Source organism: Metopolophium dirhodum, chromosome 1, assembly GCF_019925205.1.
Source record: "Metopolophium dirhodum isolate CAU chromosome 1, ASM1992520v1, whole genome shotgun sequence".
Lineage (NCBI taxonomy): Eukaryota > Metazoa > Arthropoda > Insecta > Hemiptera > Aphididae > Metopolophium > Metopolophium dirhodum.
The window spans coordinates 713386-734594 of NC_083560.1; the positions used below are offsets into that span (position 1 = coordinate 713386).

Here is a 21209-nt window from a genome sequence, read left to right on the forward strand (position 1 = left end):
ACATTGCTTGTACCACTTTTATTTATAAAAAATTTATTTTTTTGATATTTACATATTTTGGATTTTTTATTCCATATTTTAATAAAAATTGGTACATATATTGATTTTTTTATTACAATAAAATCTGTTCCCTAGTTATAAGCTTATAAATCATAATTTATACACAAAATGTACTTATTGCTAAATGAATAAGTAGTTATAGTATGTTTAATATTGATTGTAGGACTATGTAAAATATGCACATCCTTCTTTATAAAAACAAAAAATTAATAGGATAATACTTATTTTTAGATTATTCTCTCCAGATAGAGCCAGTAAAAACTTGTTAGCAAGCCAGATGTGGACTGCATATTTTGATATGATGTGTATAATATTATACACTCTATACTTGTTTGATTCTGTAATATTGGAAAAAATGATGTTGTGCATGAAAAAAAGACATAATTAGATAATGGTAACACAATTAGTGAAATTTGATTGTTTTAACTTTTCAGTTATGGTTTGGAACATAAATATCAAAGTTAAATAAATAATATTAAATAATTTAATTTATTTTAATTTTAAAAAAAATGTTGTTTATTATAATATTACACTTTAATACAACACACAAAACAAAAACATTAATTGTTATGGTTTAGAATAGATAATTATTTAAAATATATACTATATCAAGAAATAATAATATATAAAAGAAAAAAAATGGAATAAAAAAATGTAAATATAAAAATAATAATAATTATTCATCAATATCAAATTTCAATCTTCTGAATGGCACAATATGAGGTTCTGAAACAAAAATGATAAGATAATATAAACTATTATATTATATTACCTAATACTATTTGATGTTTGATAAATAATACATGCCAAAATTATTAATGTTTAACAAGTGTATGAAATATTTAAATATGAAAAAATAAGCTAACGTGTTAGATAAGAATTTTAATTCAATATTTGTTACTTAAATACGGATTTGCATGCATCTTAGCTTTTCAACACCAGGAAAAAATGAAAATAATATGCCCATTTCAGGGAGATGACCAGAATTAGTTTTTTTTTATAAAAAATCAAGCACACTTACACAGGATTGATCACACAAAGCATTTCGCAATATACTGGACCAATAAGTTATTTACCACAAATAATTTAAATGATTTTGACTTAAAAATGAAACATTTTATATTTTAAACTAATCAAATAATAGTTTTAGAAGCAATTCTTAATGGTGTATTTAAAGCTAAAATATGCGGTCAATTTTTCTAAGTTTCAGGTTTAGAATAAATAATATTGATAATAATAACATGTAAGAATTATTTATTAACAAATCTAAATTAGGTATCCATTGTTTACTTTTTATATAAAAAGCTTTACGTAAAGGAAAAATATTTAATTTACAACATAACAAAATTATATTAAACTAAATTTTTTAAATTTGTTACAATCAACACTTAATAATATATACCTAGGTATGGAAAAAATACAATGAAACAAAAACGTAATTATGTACTGAAAATTGTAACATATAACAATATATTTATAACATGATAAAGAAATTTACTTTATCTTGGATTAAATGTATATACTAAAATATCTACATTCGACATTTTATAAATGACCAAAATAATAAGAACTCGGTTGTTTAGTTGACATCTTGAACTATAAAAATTAATTAGATGAAAAAATCAGTTTATAATAAAAAAAAACGTACCAAATAGAATATAAATTTTCTTTAAAATTATTTTTATATAATATTTAAACATAATATTCAATCTGACTTGGGCTAGGCATATCAATAGAGTAGTATTTTTGTTTTAATTATGTTGTACTTTTGTACTATCAAGTTTATCAAGAAAATTAATTTTTGTATTATACTTTTATTTAAAAATCAAACACAAATTATATTCCATTTATTTAGTGGCCATTGGTCATGGTGATATTAATAAAAAAGTTCAGTTTATTTTCATTTATTAAATATAAAGACTTTTATAAACCTATGAACATATAATTTAATAAACAATCTGAAAACAAATTAAATCAGTAGTAAGCAACATTTTATGTAGTACATAATTTAGTGTAGTACACATTTAAAAAAATATTATATTTTAATTGTTAATTTAAAATTACATAACAATGAATCACAATTAATAGTGCCATTTTTGAGATTAGGTTCTAAATAGCTATCTACATAATGTATAAAAAAAGCGAGTCAGTGGATGTCGCTCTGCTGTACAGTAGGTAACAAGTGGGTCTCTGTATAATGGAATGTATTAAATTTGAATTCAATGATATCATATCATTGTGTATGAAAAACGATTCTGAGCGGGGACAGTTCATCGGTCTGGATATTTTATATTGTAATTATATTTTATTATAGCCTATATGTTGATTTACTATTATAAATTACAACAAAATAACTAAAATCGTTATTTTTATTTTTATTCGGTTCTATGGTGGAAATTAAAATACCATTTTTAGCGGTTTTTTGTAATTTGTCGATGGTTTTTCCCGTGGCATTAAATAATTATTGAGAAAATCGAAAAATAACCTCTTTAAAGTACCATCTTGATCCAATTTGCTAAAAGAAAAGATACTATGTGTTGAAATCAAAGCACTACTTCTGGTAGAAATTGTGTATACAGGATATAAAAAAAAAAAAATAAAAAAATAATAACCATTGTAAAACCACTAGATCTCTCACTCCGCTCAGATCTAAAAATGTATATAATTTATTAATATGTATACATGTGTATAATATATATTATATGCAAGAAAACGATATCATTATTTACCATACTTTATTATATCACTAATCGGAGAATACATTAATCTATGATAGAATATAGACATGTACACTCCAGCTGACAGTTGCGGACGGGTATTTCCACGGCACTACGTACCTATTTCATATTTGTCCTTTTTAATTTTTAAATCAATGTTATTTTTTTATTTTTTTTCTTCTTCTTAACAACTTAGCGCACTATGTAGATCCATCGCTGCCACCCCTATTTCCTTAGGTCCCTATCATTCGCATCCTCCATTTTCAATGTTTTCATTCTTAAATCTTTTTCCATTACGTCCTTCCATCATGTTCAAGGTCTTCCTAAAGGTCTTTTCCCCACAATTTTTCCTTCTGTAACTCGTTTTATAGTCTTTTCCACTGCCCTCCAAACATGTTCAGCCCACTCCATCTTCTGCTATATGACAGGATATTAGGTCTTCAGTTATTACTAGGGAACGGATTTTATTGTAAACACATATTTGTATTGAAATGAGATATTTTTAATCTGATAAAAAATGTGTACAATTAAGATCATTCTAATTAAAATAAACCCTAATTTACTTTACATATTTTTACATATTTGGTAAATAAGTACATAATTTGTACATATTTTGGTAATTTTTGATTTTTTCTTTTATTTTTGATGACTAAACATTATCTGCTTCAACTAAATTAACAAGATTAGCAATTTTGGCATTTACCTAGGTACTTATTTCCTAGTATCCTATTTTCCTTATTGTTTTAATAATTAGAAAAGAGATAAGATTTCAATATTTTATATTTTTTGTTAAGCGGTTGTTACATAATTTGATTTTTTTTTACATATTTCAATAAAAATAAGTACATATTTTGATTTTTTTATTACAATAAAATCCGTTCCCTAGTTATTACTTATCTCGATTAAAAATAAAATTATTTTATTTTATTCATTTATTATTTTTATTTTTAAAGCCTCTAGGATAAATTATGATAGCTTATTATTTTATTCACATACTCAATATTACACATTTCCAGTAAAATATTATTTTGTGTTTAGATTTTTGTTTTAAAGTCCATTTTAAATTTTCAATTTTCAAATTTAAAACCTTAATATGCTCACGAAAATTATGCGCCTGAGGATAAATCCCCAAATTCCCCTCCACCAAGATCCAACCTTGATAATATTTGTTCCAACACATTGAGTGCTTCATAGTATTTGAAGCATATTTCCAAATGTATTTGTGTCAGATTGGCAATGCGACGTTTCAAAGTCTGGCTGACACGTATAAAAATGGAAGCATTGCCTTGATACACAAATTAATTAAATTATAACCTATTTTTATAGGTTTTTTTTTACCTATACAATTTGTCGACACAGTCATGAAGGACAATGTCACAGTCGACTGAGGTACTCAACGTATTTATTAGTTCATACTTCATACCATAACAAATTAGCTTGGTATCATCACAGTTTTTTCACATTGATTGATTTTGTTCTATGTTATAAGATGTGGAGAATTAGGCAATTTAATTAGGCAAATTAAAGAACGGAGGATGCATATAAAAAAATTGTCATGTTACCTACACAATTTGTCATGCTTCACACCAAACAATAAAAAAAAAAGAAGAAATTAAAATATATTGTAGGTACTATCATAATATGTAAGACTGTGCAAGTATATTTATAAACAAAATCAATAACAATAAAATGATACATACCTGGCCCATGTCTCATGTAATGCTTCCATCCGGTTGACATTTGAATGCCAATATTTCGCCACTCCGTTTCAGTCATTAAATGAGTCTCAGGCAAGGTTTTGGCCAAATCTACAGGTAAAATTACGTGCCTGTCAAGAACCAAAGTCAACGGTTTATTATTCAAATACAAATTTACAACAAGACTTTCAAAGATAATGATACATTAAACACACATACCTGTAAACATACGTGTCGTCTTCATACTTTGCTGAATATTTTATGTTTTCAATAGATGATGACGTCATGTTGGCTGAAAATTATTGAAAATTTGAAACACGGATAAGAAATTGCAAAATTAACTAGGTATCTCAATAATAATGGTTTACAATAGGTAGGTACACAATCATAGACATATTATTAATAAATTGTTTTAAATTATTAATATGTCTACTCAAGTTTACTCAAGACGTACACGAACATAACAAACTACGAACGTTTGGGCAGAAAAATCAGAAATGAATAAATAATGCTTTGATAATAGGCATTATACCGCGCTTAGATAATGCGTGATAAGAGATCACGGTTGAGTTTGATATCAATAAAGTAATGAAACATACAGAACTGATAACAACTGAACATAATTATTGCTGTGGCGAGTTAATAAGTAATTTATACTCGGAATTTTTCAACTCTTCCGGGCGGTCGGCACCCTAAATTTTAGAATTTTTTTTTTTCATCTCGTTATATTTTTCAATACTGAAGAAGGTGGTGCAAACCAAAATTGACGCAGATCAGTAGTTTAAAAGTTATAGCCATTGATTAGGATATCTTAGTCCGTGGCTACAGCCATTTGAAGTTTGTCGTTTTTACGGTTTTGGTTAAATTTTTGAAATTCGTTTTCATCTTAGTGATAATATGTTGTAGCCCACTGGCCCAATGGTTATTTTGACACATGAATTCGTGGTTCAGGATTTGAACTCTTGAAAACCAAATTAACTATTACGCTTTTTTTTTAACTGTAACAAATTTTGTCATAGCAAATTGATTGATTTTTTCGTTTTAAATTGTACGGGTGTGCGAATGACCTGGCCTAGACTCTAGGTACGAAAAACAATAAATTGAAGAATCTCGGATATTCAACCAAAACCGTAAAACGACAAACTTTAAATGACTATAGCTTCAAAACTAATGAGCTACTACAATTTTCATCAGCATCACCTGAAAACAGTGTAAAAAACACATAGGATGTCAAAAATTCAAAAATTTAGTGTGCACACTGCCCGACACCGACCTCCTCGCTCGACATGGCCCTACACCATCCTCTGTTAAAAATCGATTATTATAGAATATAATAAAACCATAGAATATAATATAAAAATGTACAATTAGGTATTAGGCATTAAAAATTAAACAATCAAAATATGATTATATTATTGTAACTGCTATAGTACCAGTTTTATTCCACTTCATTTAATAATAAAAAATTTAAACATATTTATATTATTTATATCTTTGCCCATACTCTATAATATATTTTCTAAAATCATAAAAAAAGATGTTCAAAAATAAATAAACAACAAAATAAATGATATAATAAGCTTAATAGCATTTAAAATGGTGAGTTATATTAAATCAATAGTACATATAATGTCTAATAATTAATATAATAAATGGTATTGTTGGTACATAAACATTTATTTACATTTAAAAAACAAATATTCTGACTGATTTTAATTTCAATAAATACTTAATCATATAGGTAATACGTATACAAAATTACAAAATTATATTCTGTATTAAGTAGTCTTTTTAAAAATGTTAATTTATACAATTATTGGAATTATAGAAGAAAAGTACTATATATATATATCAAATTTTGATCTTAATATTTAAATATATTTAGAACAATGTTCAATGTTGATAAACGATTATTGAATAAAATTAAGAATTGAAATAAAATATAATATACAATAGTTCTCATGTTATAAATTCTAATAATTTTTTTTAAGTACAAATTAACAATATTATATGAATTAGATAATATCTCTAATTATAATTAATAAATATTTATATTTTTGGTATAGCATAGATGATAAATATTATACTTATTAAAAATCTGTTAGGTATACATAGTTCCTATTTTAAACCAGGAAACCTTGAAAAATAAATACATATACTTATCAAGTAGTTTATTTGTTTGAAAATATTTTATATCATTTAAAAAAACATAAATATATATATATATTTAAGTAATGGTAAATATTAAATCAAATAACAATGTAATACAAAAAATGGAATTGCTACTTAAAATTAATTTTTTTTTGTAAAAAAATGTATTGTAGTTATAACTTCTCAGTCAATTGTTCAACAGACTCAAGTCAGTAGTTTTATATAAAAATAAAAAATACAAATTTGTTTGCATTTTCAAATATAAAATGTATTAATTTTATAAAAACATTCTTTATAATATTGCTCTATTTTTTACTGTGCACTAAATATGGAATTCTTTAACTATTTATTTATACCTGCAGGAGGCTATAATAATATATAATATTATTTATTTATATATTGTATGAATATTGGTTAAGAAAAAATGTTTAAACATATTTCAATATGTACCTTATTGTACGACTTCTATGCGTGTCATCCTCATACAAATAACAACTGATGTGTCTCGTAATTTAGATTTCTAGCATTATAAAGTTTTTCTTTCTGACCACCCCTGTATTTAGAAATGTCTTGTGGGAAGGGGGCACAAACGACAATTTCAAATTATACATAGATATAAGTAATAACTCATATTTTCCTTCTCAATATAATGTAATAAAAAGTAATAAATACGGTAAATGGTGGGGCACGGGCCCCATGGCCCCATTAAATACGCCCCTGCTTCTGACGCAAAATCAGTTCATTTGAGTATAATAAGTAGTCGTGACTGTCAATAACGATCTCAACATTCATCGCTCGTGGCCTCGCCAGATACATTTGCCACAAAACTTTAATAACTATTATATTTACATAAGTTTGAATGTTTAATCACGTTTGGCAACTGGGTACGTCAGTAAATATTTAGTAGGATTTAATCACATAAAAAATAAATCTATTTAAAGTGTTAAAATATATGAAAAATTGCTTATACAATTGATTAAAATTTTGTTTCAATCATTCGATCATATCAAACAATTTGCATGTATTCATTTATCACGTGAATTATACTTCAATTTAATTTATTTTGAATTTTCGAATCTTTTGAAGTAGTTTTTGGAAATAATAAGTTTAACCGTGTCTCAGTATCTATACAAATTACAAATCCAAACAGTTCGCCTAGCAGATTGATCTTTTTAATGTAATTTACTAATTTATGCAATCGTATATGATTATCTATATTTATTTATCTAGGTATATAATATATACATTATACGTCATGTTACTTTGGTCTTTCAAATTACAATCTTACAAGGTTGGCTATTAAATTACCTTAGAATTTCAAAAACCATACTGAAAACATTGATATTTTGAGGGCTCCAGTCGATCAAAAAAACTAAAAAGTGAGACAAAACTGGAGGAATTTGGTTAAACGGATTATAATTGATTAACAATAGTTTACTTGGTTTGACAAGAGGCAATTTTTAATATTTCAATTATTGTTAGTGTCATAATGAATAATATAAATACAAAAATATGATATTTTTATTCATCGATATCACAGCTGAAAAAATAGATATTCAAAATCACCTTGACCGAAACCTAGTACTTAAACTTGGTAATCAATGAAAATAAGTTTTAAAAATTTAAATCCGTCAAATCAAATTCCTTCAGTTTTGTTTGGCTTTTTGGTTTAAAAACCACTTTTTTAAATTGAAAAAAGTTTATCTAATTTAATATCATTGCCAATGTCTGCGAGTACGTAACTTAATTTGTTGACGGCGAATATAAAATATAACTACCGACCTACCGAGTGATGTTATGCGGTCCTACTGTTATGACTCAGGACATTTCTAGGAAATAATGACCGAAAACGATTACAGATTAAACTCAAATATACTTATGTTCGTTTACTTTGCACACATTTATACAAGTCATTATAATGTCATCATATTGATTTCCTTAAAACATGACCGATTGGAGCCCCTTAAACTTCTTTTAACAGCAAAAAATATAGAAATTGCCTATATGCTACTCCTAAAACTATTATTCATGAATACCTACTACTTTCCCGTGTAAATATTTTCATCAAATTTTGAGAAAATTATACTGTGGTTTAAAATTATAACTTTTGATCTAAATGTTAGTATACAAATAATCTTATCCTTAAGTATATTATGCTTTTAGAACTTCTAATAGAAAATAACAAATACTATTGTAGATAAGTATAAATAAAAAAATATAGAATCTTTTTATTGTAATAATTTTAATAACATTTTGAACACATAATTTAAAACCTTTTTCAGTTTAATAAGTTAAATAATATAGCCAGGTACCTATTCCAAAATAAGAATATAAATCAATTATTACTAACTTAATAAACTTAATATCTTATTTAATAAACTAATAGTGAATCATTCTTTGATTATAAAAAAAAATCATATTTCAATTATTGGAAATAATTAGTTGGTCTGTACTTTCTAAACTAATGTAACAGTGTTGTTATATATAACATTTTTCTTTAGTTTAAAATGTTATTACCATTTTATATAACGTTAAACTTTTTATAGATTTTGTTAATGAATTGTGTTTACAATACTCAATTGAATGTTAGGTAGGTACTTTTGTAAAGTTTTGTTTATATCTAATGTATAATATTAGTATATTATTACTGTACTGTTGGCTCCTCGGGGCGTTATTAATGTATAGTAACAGTAATGTTGTTTAATTCTATTTGTAGTATAACCTTAGCCTAATCGAATATAAACCTAACCTAGTAAAATACTAAAATTATTTTCAACTTTTGTAATTTGAAATGGATACTAAAATGACAAGCTGTAGATAAATCATGAATGATGAATAGTGAATTAAAAAGTCCTTGGTCTAACTGGTTTTTGTGGTCAAATTCATCAGGTCACATAGATAGTCCACACATCATATAACTTATTATTGTTTTAAATATTATACCATCATAAATTAAATTTAGGAGAGCTACTAAATAATAATATTTCAATTTTTTATATAAACTGGACTATGATACAATTTTAATTTTTTCAATGATAAGATAATACAATAAATTAACCATATGTTTTCTGATCAGTAAATCTTTTAAACATTCGATTTTATAATTTTATTGTGGTTCAGTTTAATTTTTTATATAACGATGAAAGCATAATATTGTACATTTCAATACAAATAAAATATGAATGTATTAATATGTTTAAAAAACAGTTTTTTAACAGAAATGGAAATTTATTACTGATAAATATTTATATTTGATCACAGACATTTTCGATTTTCAATTTTTTTAGTTTTTTCTATAAATGTCAATACAATTGTATTTGCTGGGTCAAAAAGCTTGAAAATTTAATAAAAGACTAGGTACTATCACATTGTTACAATATCAGTTTAAAAATACATAGGCATGCCTTTTTTTATAAGCATTGTTAAAATGTTGACAACATTTCTCAAATTGAAAATATTCAATTTTTGTAGATATGGATTGAGAATTTAACTAAGGTTTCAAGTAAGAAGGTATACATAGTAGTTTGTACTTTATTCTGTAACCAAAAATCTACAAACTTTATTAACACAGTATTTATTTTTTTAGTTATTTTAAGTTTAAATTTGGATAAAATTACAAATTATTACCAAGTATAAAGATTTTAGTTAGTTTGTTGTGATTTAAAAATATTATTCATGTTTACTTGAAACTTATAGAGTGCCTAGATAATAGGTATATTATTATAATTTATACATACAATCACATTTTCAAATGCAATTTTTTTAACAAGAATGAATTTAACCTACTGTAGTACTATTGCCTAATAGTAGAATAAATTAATTTAATCACATTAATATCATTAAAAATACCTACTTAGTAATATAATAGGCTGACAGACCATCTTAGCTCAGAGTCTTTTTTTGTGAACAATGATTTAATATCATTAAATTTTAATTAACACATACAGTGACTCTCTAGATGCCTAATGTACAGAAAGCGTTACCCACTTACACGCTTTTTAATTCATATATCCGGTATTCATTTTTATTTTTTTAGTAAGCTTATAGTACATCTAAATTGTGTTATTGACTATTGTTTATGAAGTATTAATATTAAGAGTTCGTTCATTATTCTTATTTTTTAGTTTAATTAAAATATTTTTTTAAGTTTTGTAGTTCAGTTTAAGTATTTTAGATTCTGACCGTCTCTGCCAAGAATCATTTTTCTTATACAACAATATTATATCATTGAATTAAAGTTTAATACAATCCATTGACCCACTTATAACCTACTGTACAGCAGTGCGACATCCTCTTACCCGCTTTTGTTTATTATTACTTTGTTTTTATAATACTTATTATTTCATATTTTGTAACTATGGACTACCTATGTTAGTCCTGATGCTTATCATATTCCTTTGCTAATTACTTTCCCACTCCACTATAAACTCAACAACTATAACTCTCGCGCCAACCTAGATTTTAAATCAGGTGACAACGTCTCAATGTCTCAGTATTTATCATCGTTTAACTTGCTGCTCACATTCTCAAAATACTCTATTGAGGATGCCGCTGTATTTAATGACGCTCTGCTTAAGGCTATTGGCAAGTTTGTTCCACTCAAGACATTTATTGAACCCAAATACCCTCACTGGGTATCTGGTGATCTTAAGAGCCTCATTTATATAAAACAAAAAAAGCTCACCTAAAATATAAACAGGTCTAAGCAACTTTCCGACTATCTATATTCTCAGAGTTAAGAGCAAAATGCAAATTCAATTCTAGATCCGACTACAGATCGCATTTTAAAGAGATAGAAAATTCTCTTTCAACTTCTCCAAGTAGTTTTTGGAAATATGTCCGAGATCTTAAACAGAATCCATCCATTCTTTCCTCTATCTATTTAGACAACTTAACCTCTAATTCTGTCATCCAGTCAGCAAACCTGTTTTCTACTAATTTTAGTATTTCTAAAATTCAAAGACTGTATATTAAATTTAACATAAACAACTATAATACCAAATTCGGAATAAGAGATCTTGGATTTTTAATAAAAAAAAAAGGATTTATATTTGTGAAGTCCTGTTTGTCTGTTATTTAAAATATTTATTGAATTAAATACAGTATACACATTATCATATAAAATTATCATAATTTTTAATGCAAATAATCCTTACATAAAATGATAATAGTGGCTCTAATATTCTGAATTGTAATAACTTATTGTTGAAAGCTTAAAAGAAAAATAAGGGGTTACACGATAAAAGTGGACATAAAAAAGAGTTCCACGGATAAAAAAGTTTAAAAAAACTGTCCTAGGGGATTTATATTAGTGGTTTAAACTTGGATGAGGGGCATACCATAGGCAACTCATCGTATGAATCTGCCATGGCTAATATTATGTGAAATAAATTATCAATGGCTGAGTCAATTGCTAACTTCACCCACATCCATTCTTAGCTGATGCGTTGTGTCTTGGATGGCTCACTCACAGATGCCAGATTGGTACCCCGGAATTGCTGGATGTCTACGTCTGACTTTTACACCAACATCCTTAACTGCGGCAACGCTTTAATGATGTCTTGCAGCATAGCTAACAGTGTGTCTTCCGGCAACATGAGGTGTCTGTTCTCCAGCAAAACGGCCATCTGTTCTCTGTAAAACAAATGACGGACAAAATGTAGGGATTAACTTCTTTTAATTACTTCTAGATAAGTGCATATAAGTAGTAGGAGGATGATCTAAGGAATGATGATGGTAATTAAAATGAGGAGGAGCGAAGACACTTACAAATTGCAACTGAATAGCGTCATTTTTAAGTATTTGTTCAAGATGAGAGCACATCTTGCAACGGTACACGAAGGCAACAACAGGATCAAGTCTTCCGAGGTCACCATCAAATTCAAGGTTTTCATTAATGCAGTCTTTTTGGATCTATGTTAAAAATATATATAAAATGTATTTATTTATTTATTAAATATAAACATACGTAAGTATTATAGTACACATATTATAATTTTCAAAAAAATTGTTCATAATTATATATAGCAAATAAGTCTAAATTGTAGTATTTTGTGTTAATACTACCTACTTTGAATTTAATTTAAAAACAAACAGCCACTCTCCTGGAAATATGTCACTGATTGAAACAATAAATATTGTAAGAAGTTAAAATATATTCCACAAATATTAAGTTCAAATACTAACTTTATTACTATAAGAATAAACACTGTACACATATTTAGTTTACAGACAAAAATTGAAATCATCAGTCTAGATAAAATAATTGTTTATTTATACAGACAGTTACATTTATAAATACAAATCATAGTCAATAAATTTATAATATTATTAATTTAAAGTTTAGCCTATATTAGTATCTTATGTTTATTTAATGAACATTATTTATCTATGCTATAGGTACACCTATATATTGTGTAGCAAAAATAAGTATATTATGGTACTAACATTGGCTAAAGTTGATACTATTACATATGCTATTGCACTAATTACAACTATTGATACACACAGAAATAATTAATAACAATTATCTGAGGATGTAAAAACTAAAAAAGGTAAGTAACCAGGAATTAATTAATTTTTTGAAAATTCCTATGAAGATACTTTATATATTATGTTCTTTTATACCAATTAAGAGTTGTGCCTCAAAATGCTTTTTTATATAAATTAATATTTGTTTATATGAAATTTTTTATTTTTATTAACAACTAATATATGAAACATATTTTATTATAACAAAGTCAGTGGGTAAAAACGTTAAAACTTGTGTATATTATTTAAGATCTTGTATTAATTTAATAATATAATATCTGGGAAGAAAATGTTAACTTAAATATAAAACATTAAACAATTTGTAACTTTTTGGATTGTTAAGAATTTTAAAATTTTTTTGGAAACTGCCAAAATGTTTGTAACAGCCATTAGAATACCTGCAGTTTGGTAATAAATAGGTACAAATTAGGATCTAAAGGGTCATATTAGGTTCCTATTGGGAAGGTCGTGTAGGTATTCTGAACTCGGACTTTTGGAAGTATATATATCATTTTGAAACCTTCCAGAACTGTTAATGACCAAATCCTTCCAATTAGGGTTAACATGCTATAAGAGATAATAGTGTCAGGAAATTGCAGATTGGTGTTAGGAACTCATTTAAAATTGACCGTATAAATACACCTAAAAGTAAAAATTGGAACATAAGTAAGGCATTTACTGGCAACATCATTATGCATTTTTCTCTGTCTTTTGTTTATATTTACACCCCTCCCCCCCCCCCCAGACAATGACCTTCTTTTCTCAGTAACTCATTCATCAGAAACTGGCTGGCGTAATGAAGCTGGAGTCCAATTTTCCCAGTTTTTCTACTGGTACTGGGTGTTACCTCTAATTGCTCAACAGTGACAACCTTTTAAACATAACAAAACAAATACAATTCATTTAACTAATCTGATTTTTACCGATAGTAAAATAATTAATATATACTTACATTGAGTGTAGTTTGGTTGAAGAACTCACTATCATCAAACATATTTGGACTATTAGTTTTCTCTAATACAAATACTAAATCATCCACTTCATTGTTGTCAAGAGTTGTAGTAGTAGTTTGTCTCAAATTATTCAGGGATAAATCTAATAAATGTAGGTACAATTCAATTATAATAAAATCTTTACTAATATCAGAATACTTATCAAAAACTAGTAAGTACTTATATATTTTTTTAATTTTGTAAAAAGTTAACAAAAAATAAAATGATATGAAAAGTTAAAAAACATTAACTAGAGATAATTTTAAATTAATTACACTTACCAACAATATCGGAATCAAAATCACTAGCCAGCCCAGTTGATGAGACTCCAAGAAGTTCTAATATATTATCATAATAATCAATATTTTTAAATGTTTTGACAACACCCCTACCAGTTATATATATTTCTTTTTTTTCTTCAGATAAACGCTGTTTGACATTTTTTTTAATCTTCTCCCACTTGTTTTTTAATGCTTTTGATCGTCTTTGAATACCTATAATACATTATTATAGTTCAAAATAAATTAGAAAAGTAGCAATTAGAACCATTAAAAAAAAAAACTAGATAAGGAGTTTAAAAAAATAGAGAATAAATAAGATCATAAGCCAAAATAAACAACCAGCACCTTAGTAAATTAACTAAATGTCAAGTAGTCAAGACCACTATAGGAAAAGTTATAAAAGTTGTTGGCAAAATATAGGTTAGGTACATGTGTGTTCTTACAGATTAACAGAGAAAGAATCAAAATTAATTTCAAAAATATATAAATAGTATAATAATAATAAGCATAATTAATAACAAGCATATTGTATTATTACCAGCAAAACAAAATTGTAAATTAAACAGTTTGATGCAAAAATAAAGGATGATGGATGAAGAAAATATAAGTTGGATGATAATAGGAAATTGGGTAGTTAAAATAGGTATAAGCGTAGAATATTATAACGAATAATTTATTATTCAACTCTATACTTTCCTTGATATCAGTTCTGCATTATAGTCATTAGATAATAATTGAAATATAATAATTGAATATTAAATTAATAATTATAATCACCATTCATATTTGAATAGGTAACAATAATAAATTGGTAATATCACCTACCTTGAATAATTATTCACAATAAAAAATAAACAACAAATATTACGTAGGTACCAATCTTAAGTGAATATACCTAATAAACAATATTTATCATGGTATGATCAATTGATACAAAAAACATTTATAAAAAATCAATTCAATTTAAATAAAATATAGGTATTACTTACCTGAAGAAACAACCATTGCACCATCAATTAATTCCCAGGTTGCAGCCTTTTATTTCCATACTTTTGAATCTGTCTCATTATTTTCTATAATTGAACCATATTTTAAAACAAGTTCCACCAATAATTTTGTGCACCGACTGCACTGTTGGCGTCTGGTGCACATAATGTATGTTCCATCTGGAATACTGGTGCGCACTGGTTGAAATTTTTTATGTTTCACCTCACTACACTCGGCCATTTTTTTGCACTGAGTGCATTGATAGTTACACGAGCTCCAGTCGACGGTGGGCTTTATCATTTTCCTGATAAGTACCAAAGTACCCATCACGATTTAAGATATAAGGTATATCTTAAATCGTGGTACCCATCAAATACTTTATTATCTTTATATATCGGTGATAAGTATTGATTTTATGTTTCATCTATACTTGCGCCAGCCTGCACCCAGGACGATTATCAGTGAGCTATATCGGTGCAACCTAGGTGCAACAGTGCGGTATGGTGGAAAACGCTATTAAACTCGCCACCAAAGTCCCCGCTACGCTTAACTGCACGCTAGCCTTATTGACATGTAAATATAATTTGGCGGGACATTCTAATAACGGCCCTAATAGTCATAATAATGATAATTAATTGTATTATCTTTACCTCGCGTTTGCTTATCAGCGGAAAACGCCGTCGTACACCAGCTGCTGCACACGGCGGACGGTTCACCTCATACTATCTATATTCTATGGTTCACCCCCGGATAATACAGATAATATAGATAATATAGATAACATATAGATACCTATAATATGTAGATAATATCTTTATTATCTATGGTTCACCCGTATAACAAATCCGATCTAAGCGTATAACAATATTATAATGATAAGTACAACATAAAATATGCATAATGATATTATACGGTGCCGGTGCGTGACAGGTGTTCCGCGCTGATGAATGGGGATCGACGACTGCCGCACCACCACGACCGTTGCGCAGCAGGTGTCCGACGTGCATGCCGAAATCCACGAAGAAGTTTCACTTCGAAAACAAATAAGACGTGATATGATATAATCATATTATTTATATTTTTATTCACATAAATATTTGAGTGAGAGCTCATCCCAACATAATATGGTAGTAATAATAATAATAATAATAATAATAATAATAACATGATAGATAATATAATCGATATTAATCTTACCGAGATCGGTATTAGTCTCCATTATTATGTCAAACATGATAAAAAAAACTAATTAATTACGTTGCGTAGGTTGAGTTTAAGATCATATTAAATTTTTTTGTCCGAGTCCCGGGTAGAATATGCCATTTTTGAAGCGTTCGTCGCTGCAGGTCGCTCGACGATTCCTTTACGTGTCCCCTGCGAAATACGTTACTCGACCAAACTACAATGCTACGGTAATGGAAATTGAAAAAACAGAAAAAAACGGCTGCGGTATCGACTGTCGAATAGGTATCGTATAATATTGTAAAAATTATGTTGATAATTATGTTGACGGCAGACAGGGTTGAGGGTGAGCTGCAGTGCTATCGGCGGCGGCGACATTTTGGGAACAACGGAAACCGAGGAGCAACAGTGACTTCCGGAATGGATTGATATCGTCGGTTCGGGTAAAAGTGATGTAATATCTGTTAACCAAAAAAAGGTAATTTGTGGTGATCATTTTGAGGACAGTTGTTCGAGTCCGGGCACAAAACATCTCAAAGCAAATGCCTATCCGACATTGAATCTACCAGGTATGACATATAGTTGATTACACTACCTTAAAATATATTTTTATTTGTTTTATAAAATACAGGTAAACATTTAGTACATCAAATGTCGAAAAATTAATAAAGTTGCTGATCTTAAAGTATCTTGCTCTGAAATTCAACATTTAGGTTTGTCTTTTTTAACGAAATCATTCTTATCGCACTTCGACCTGTTAAGAATTTGAATATTGTAATTGGTTTTGTATTTTTTTTATTAGAGATGATTATTAAAGACTGATAAAACTGAGTACATGTCTTCAATTGCTGCTGTGGTCCAAGTTAATGAACTAAATGTATCTAGCTCTGAACTTTTTGATAATAAATTTCAAAACACACCTTCCACTTGCAACAATTTAAATGTTTCTCCATACTTACTACGTTTAATGAGTAAGTTTCAGTATATTTTTCATCACTTTTAGCTTTTATGATTATATTAGATATTAGTTAGGTATGGCTTATGCTCAGTATGCTCGGTGTTGGGGAATTACTTTTTTTGGTAATTAAATTACATTACAAATTACCATTCAAAATTGTAATTAAATTATCTAATGATAGTCAAAAATATTAAATCATAGAAAATGTTATTTTCAGAAAATCTTAGTTAGGTGAAGCATTTACATAGTAATTGTTAATATTTATTATATTATTAATCAGTTCTTTAAATGTATTGAAAAAAAGAAAGTTACGAGTAATTTAGTAATTTTATTACAAAAAGTACCTACCTAACTTAAATTATAAAATACTTACAACTAAATGTAATTCAATTTTCATCAAATTACTTTAAAAATAGTTTCATTACAGTAACTCTTAAATTAAGTTAAATTTTTCCCCAACACTGCGTATGCTTAATATAAATGCAATGCTTTATGTAAATGATGGTGATGTAGTGCATGTTGGCAATAGTATTGGTGTTAAAAGTAGGTCGAACAAAAAGATAAATAATGACATAGATTAGTATTTTTAATACATTTTTTTTTAAGTTCATATTTAATAATACCTATATTGGTATTTAATTACTATTATTACATTATTTTGTTTTAATGACTTACAGGGTTGTTAGGAGACAACTTACTACTGTTTTAAACTACATAACGTGGCAAATATTCTTTTAAAAAAATGTAAACGTGCCAAAAACCGTAAAAGACAGACTTAAAACTGCAAAAAAACTGAATGATAATTATTAGGCTGATAAATGTTCAAATAAAATAAATGCAGCCACTTCATTGTTCATGAAACTACTGGTTAGAGAGACAAATAAGGCAAGCCGTTGGACGAAGATTCAGAATTGATGAAAAAAATGTTAAGTCTATCACTATACGAAAGAAGTCCTAAATGCTATAGGATGTTATCAAAACTTTTTACTTTGCCCAGTAAAAGAACACTCAACACAATTTTATTAATGGTATCCATTCTGCTTGGCATTTGTCCTCTTGTGATGAGTGTACTCAATTAAAATGTAAAGAAATTGAAGCCAATTGAGCGGTAAATATATAGACAAAAATAATTCAAATATTTTATGTGTATTATTTATTGTTTATTCATTATGTAGATATTGTTCAATTTTATTTGATATAGTGTGCTTTAATGGCGGACTGCAATTTAATTCAACCACTGATGTTATTGATGGTTTTGTTGATTCTGGAGATTTTAAGAGCTAACTACTTGTTGATCACGCTCTTGTATTTATGGTTCATGGGATTAAAAAAAATGTATGGAGTCAATTTCTTATACATTTTGTCAAGGACCTAACAAACAACACAAATTTCTACGGTAATTGAGAGAAGTAATGATAAAATCTTAATTTTCAAACGATATTATACAATATACACTATAATTATTTTCAATAGGTAATTTGTCAAGTCCAAGCAACTGGTTTGTGTGTGGTTGCCACTATATGTGATCAGGGATGTGCAAATGAAGGTGATATATATATATAGAAAAAAGAAACTAAATCATATTATATAGAACATCAAAAAGACAACTGGCATGACATTTATGAAATTGAAGTTAAATCTGATGATTAGAACGAATTCCTTTTGTGTATTTATTTGATCTACCCCATCTTTTAAAATGTACAAGAAATAATCTAATGACCAAAGATTTCTTTTCTTCTGATGAGGTCAAACAAATTGCTAAATGGGATCATTTAATACAGTTGTACAATACTGACAGTACCTTAGCGGACTGTTAACTGCTTCCTCGTTTGACTGACAACCATGTAATACCTGAAAAGGTACCAAAAATGAAGGTATGATTTGCCACACAAGTGTTCAGTCAACGGGTATCTGCAGTTGTGAACTTTCTTGCTTGTAAGATTCCATCTTAACTATTATTCAAATATCAGAAATTAATTACATTTTTATTTCTAGCTAAAATAATCATTGACCTAAAAGCTTCAGATACAGCAGCTGCCTTTTTATTTTTTGATAAGCTGTTCAATTCCTTAAATGGCTCATTCGATAAACTTTAGTAGACGGCAAGATACATAGAATATCTGTGAGACAAAATTCCATTCATCATGGACTTTGGCAAGATAGTTTGAAATAATTATCAACGATGCAATTTGTTGGACAGAATGGAAAAGTAGGGGTACCAACGATTAAAAATTGGTCAACAACAATAAGAGGTAAATTAATTTAAAAACGCGTGAAATTTAAAATATTAGAAATGTAATTATTTAAAGCTATTTTTTAGGTTTTCAAACACTAAAAGTTCTTTGGAATAAAGGAATAAAATCATTACTCCACAGACATCTGAACCAAGATTCATTGGAATGTTTTTTTGGTGCTGTAAAAAGTATTGGGTGTTCAAAACCGACATGCAGTCTATTTATATTATTGTAAAAAACATTACTTCTGAACAATTTGGTGTCCTCACTTCTCCAGGAGCAAACTGTGAAGATTTTAATGACTGTCAGATGAGTTATAAAACTCAATTTTCGCTTCAACAAGAACATCCTAAATTAACTTTCACATCATTTAACTTCCCAGAAAAACAAGTAGCTGAATCTACTAATACTACTCAAGATTTAAGAGATACGCATACCTACATTGCTGAATATATAATCAGAAAATTAAAAGGTTTTTAAAAATTATGCAACTTGTTTACAACAACTATGTAGTGATAAAGCTCTTGATGAAAATTCATTAATTGACGCAAGAAAACATCATTAAGACCATCTTTGAAGTAACCAACTACTACATTCAAATATCTAGTTCAATACATAATTTCATACACCAGAAAAAAATATTGCCTTCAATATGCCATCACTCACAACTGAGACAATTACTAGTCACAGACATATTAAAAAAATTCAATATTGATATTCTTCAATGTTCCGAACATGAAACAGACTTCAATTAAAAAAATAGCTAAGTGTATTGTGGAGTTAGTAATTAATCATTGGTATACAAAAGTCAATAGGATTCTAAAGAGAAAACGCAAGATACAACTACATGAAAGTGACCCAATATATTTATTTGCAAATACATGGTATTGAAAGACTAAAAAAAAATTGTTCAAGGTAACTTATTACTATAAATTATATTATTTAAATTATTGACTGAGTAGGTACTTGGAAATTTTTGTTTTGATATTATAATTATAATTTTATACAAACAAATTATTAATTTTTTAGTTATATATTACATTAAAATTGTTCTTTCTTTTATTGCTTATTATTAATAATACATTTTTATCTACATATTTATACATTTATTGTTATTATTTAATTGTATTTTGTATTATACATATTTATAAATGTATTGTTATTATTTAATTGTATTTTGTATATTTTGTTCTGCAACTAACTGTACTTTTACCCTTTGCTGGTTGTTTTATATTATTATTATATTATTTTCATATTCTATTAATATTTTCAATTTATATTATACTAATATTAGTGTTTTTATAAATTATTATTTATTAAGTTTTGTTTAAATTATAATTTTTGTTTTTTGTTTATAATTTTTGTGTTGTTTTCTTAAATACAAATAGCGTGCGTGCCTGCGAGTTGTTGTTTGTGTGC

General features: G+C 27.1%; 2 protein-coding genes, 1 long non-coding RNA gene and 1 pseudogene across 4 annotated transcripts; 2 read left to right on the plus strand and 2 right to left on the minus strand.

Moving 5' to 3' along the window:
* Positions 1–593: 593 nt before the first annotated feature.
* Positions 594–4995, minus strand: LOC132936241 (cyclin-dependent kinases regulatory subunit-like). 2 transcript variants are annotated; one of them, XM_061002933.1, is made up of 4 exons: positions 4929–4995; positions 4694–4766; positions 4478–4605; positions 594–786 (listed from the first exon to the last, which is right to left on the minus strand). In XM_061002933.1, exons 2-4 carry the CDS (start codon positions 4759–4761, stop codon positions 737–739), a joined length of 246 nt encoding a protein of 81 aa, XP_060858916.1. In that variant the 5' UTR covers positions 4762–4766; positions 4929–4995; the 3' UTR covers positions 594–736. The 2 variants fall into 2 exon arrangements, with proteins under 2 accessions (XP_060858916.1, XP_060858915.1); XM_061002932.1 differs by having other exon boundaries at positions 4694–4965.
* A 7180-nt stretch (positions 4996–12175) lies between these two features.
* Positions 12176–15632, minus strand: LOC132936855 (uncharacterized). Its single transcript, XM_061003642.1, has 7 exons — positions 15419–15632; positions 14430–14642; positions 14109–14251; positions 13904–14027; positions 13073–13119; positions 12395–12538; positions 12176–12259 (listed from the first exon to the last, which is right to left on the minus strand). The coding sequence occupies exons 1-7, from the start codon at positions 15432–15434 to the stop codon at positions 12176–12178; spliced, it is 771 nt and encodes a 256-aa protein (XP_060859625.1). The 5' UTR covers positions 15435–15632.
* A 1248-nt stretch (positions 15633–16880) lies between these two features.
* On the plus strand, positions 16881–17516 carry LOC132937354 (uncharacterized). Its single transcript, XR_009663658.1, has 3 exons — positions 16881–17167; positions 17230–17311; positions 17401–17516. It is a non-coding gene; the product is annotated as an uncharacterized LOC132937354 (long non-coding RNA).
* A 1860-nt stretch (positions 17517–19376) lies between these two features.
* Positions 19377–20270, plus strand: LOC132936868 (uncharacterized; annotated as a pseudogene).
* Positions 20271–21209: the final 939 nt, after the last annotated feature.

Excerpts from the sequence above, each read along its gene's own strand:
- LOC132936241 (XM_061002933.1), bottom strand. The coding sequence starts at position 4,761 with ATGACGTCATCATCTATTGAAAACATAAAATATTCAGCAAAGTATGAA. Across the intron at positions 4,606-4,693 it reads GACGACACGTATGTTTACAG|GCACGTAATTTTACCTGTAG; the intron begins GTATGTGTGTTT and ends GGTTCTTGACAG. Across the intron at positions 787-4,477 it reads TTACATGAGACATGGGCCAG|AACCTCATATTGTGCCATTC; the intron begins GTATGTATCATT and ends TTTTTGTTTCAG.
- LOC132936855 (XM_061003642.1), bottom strand. Across the intron at positions 13,120-13,903 it reads ACTGAGAAAAGAAGGTCATT|TTGTAATTAGTGCAATAGCA; the intron begins GTCTGGGGGGGG and ends GTGTATCAATAG. Across the intron at positions 12,260-12,394 it reads ACGCTATTCAGTTGCAATTT|AGAACAGATGGCCGTTTTGC; the intron begins GTAAGTGTCTTC and ends TTTGTTTTACAG.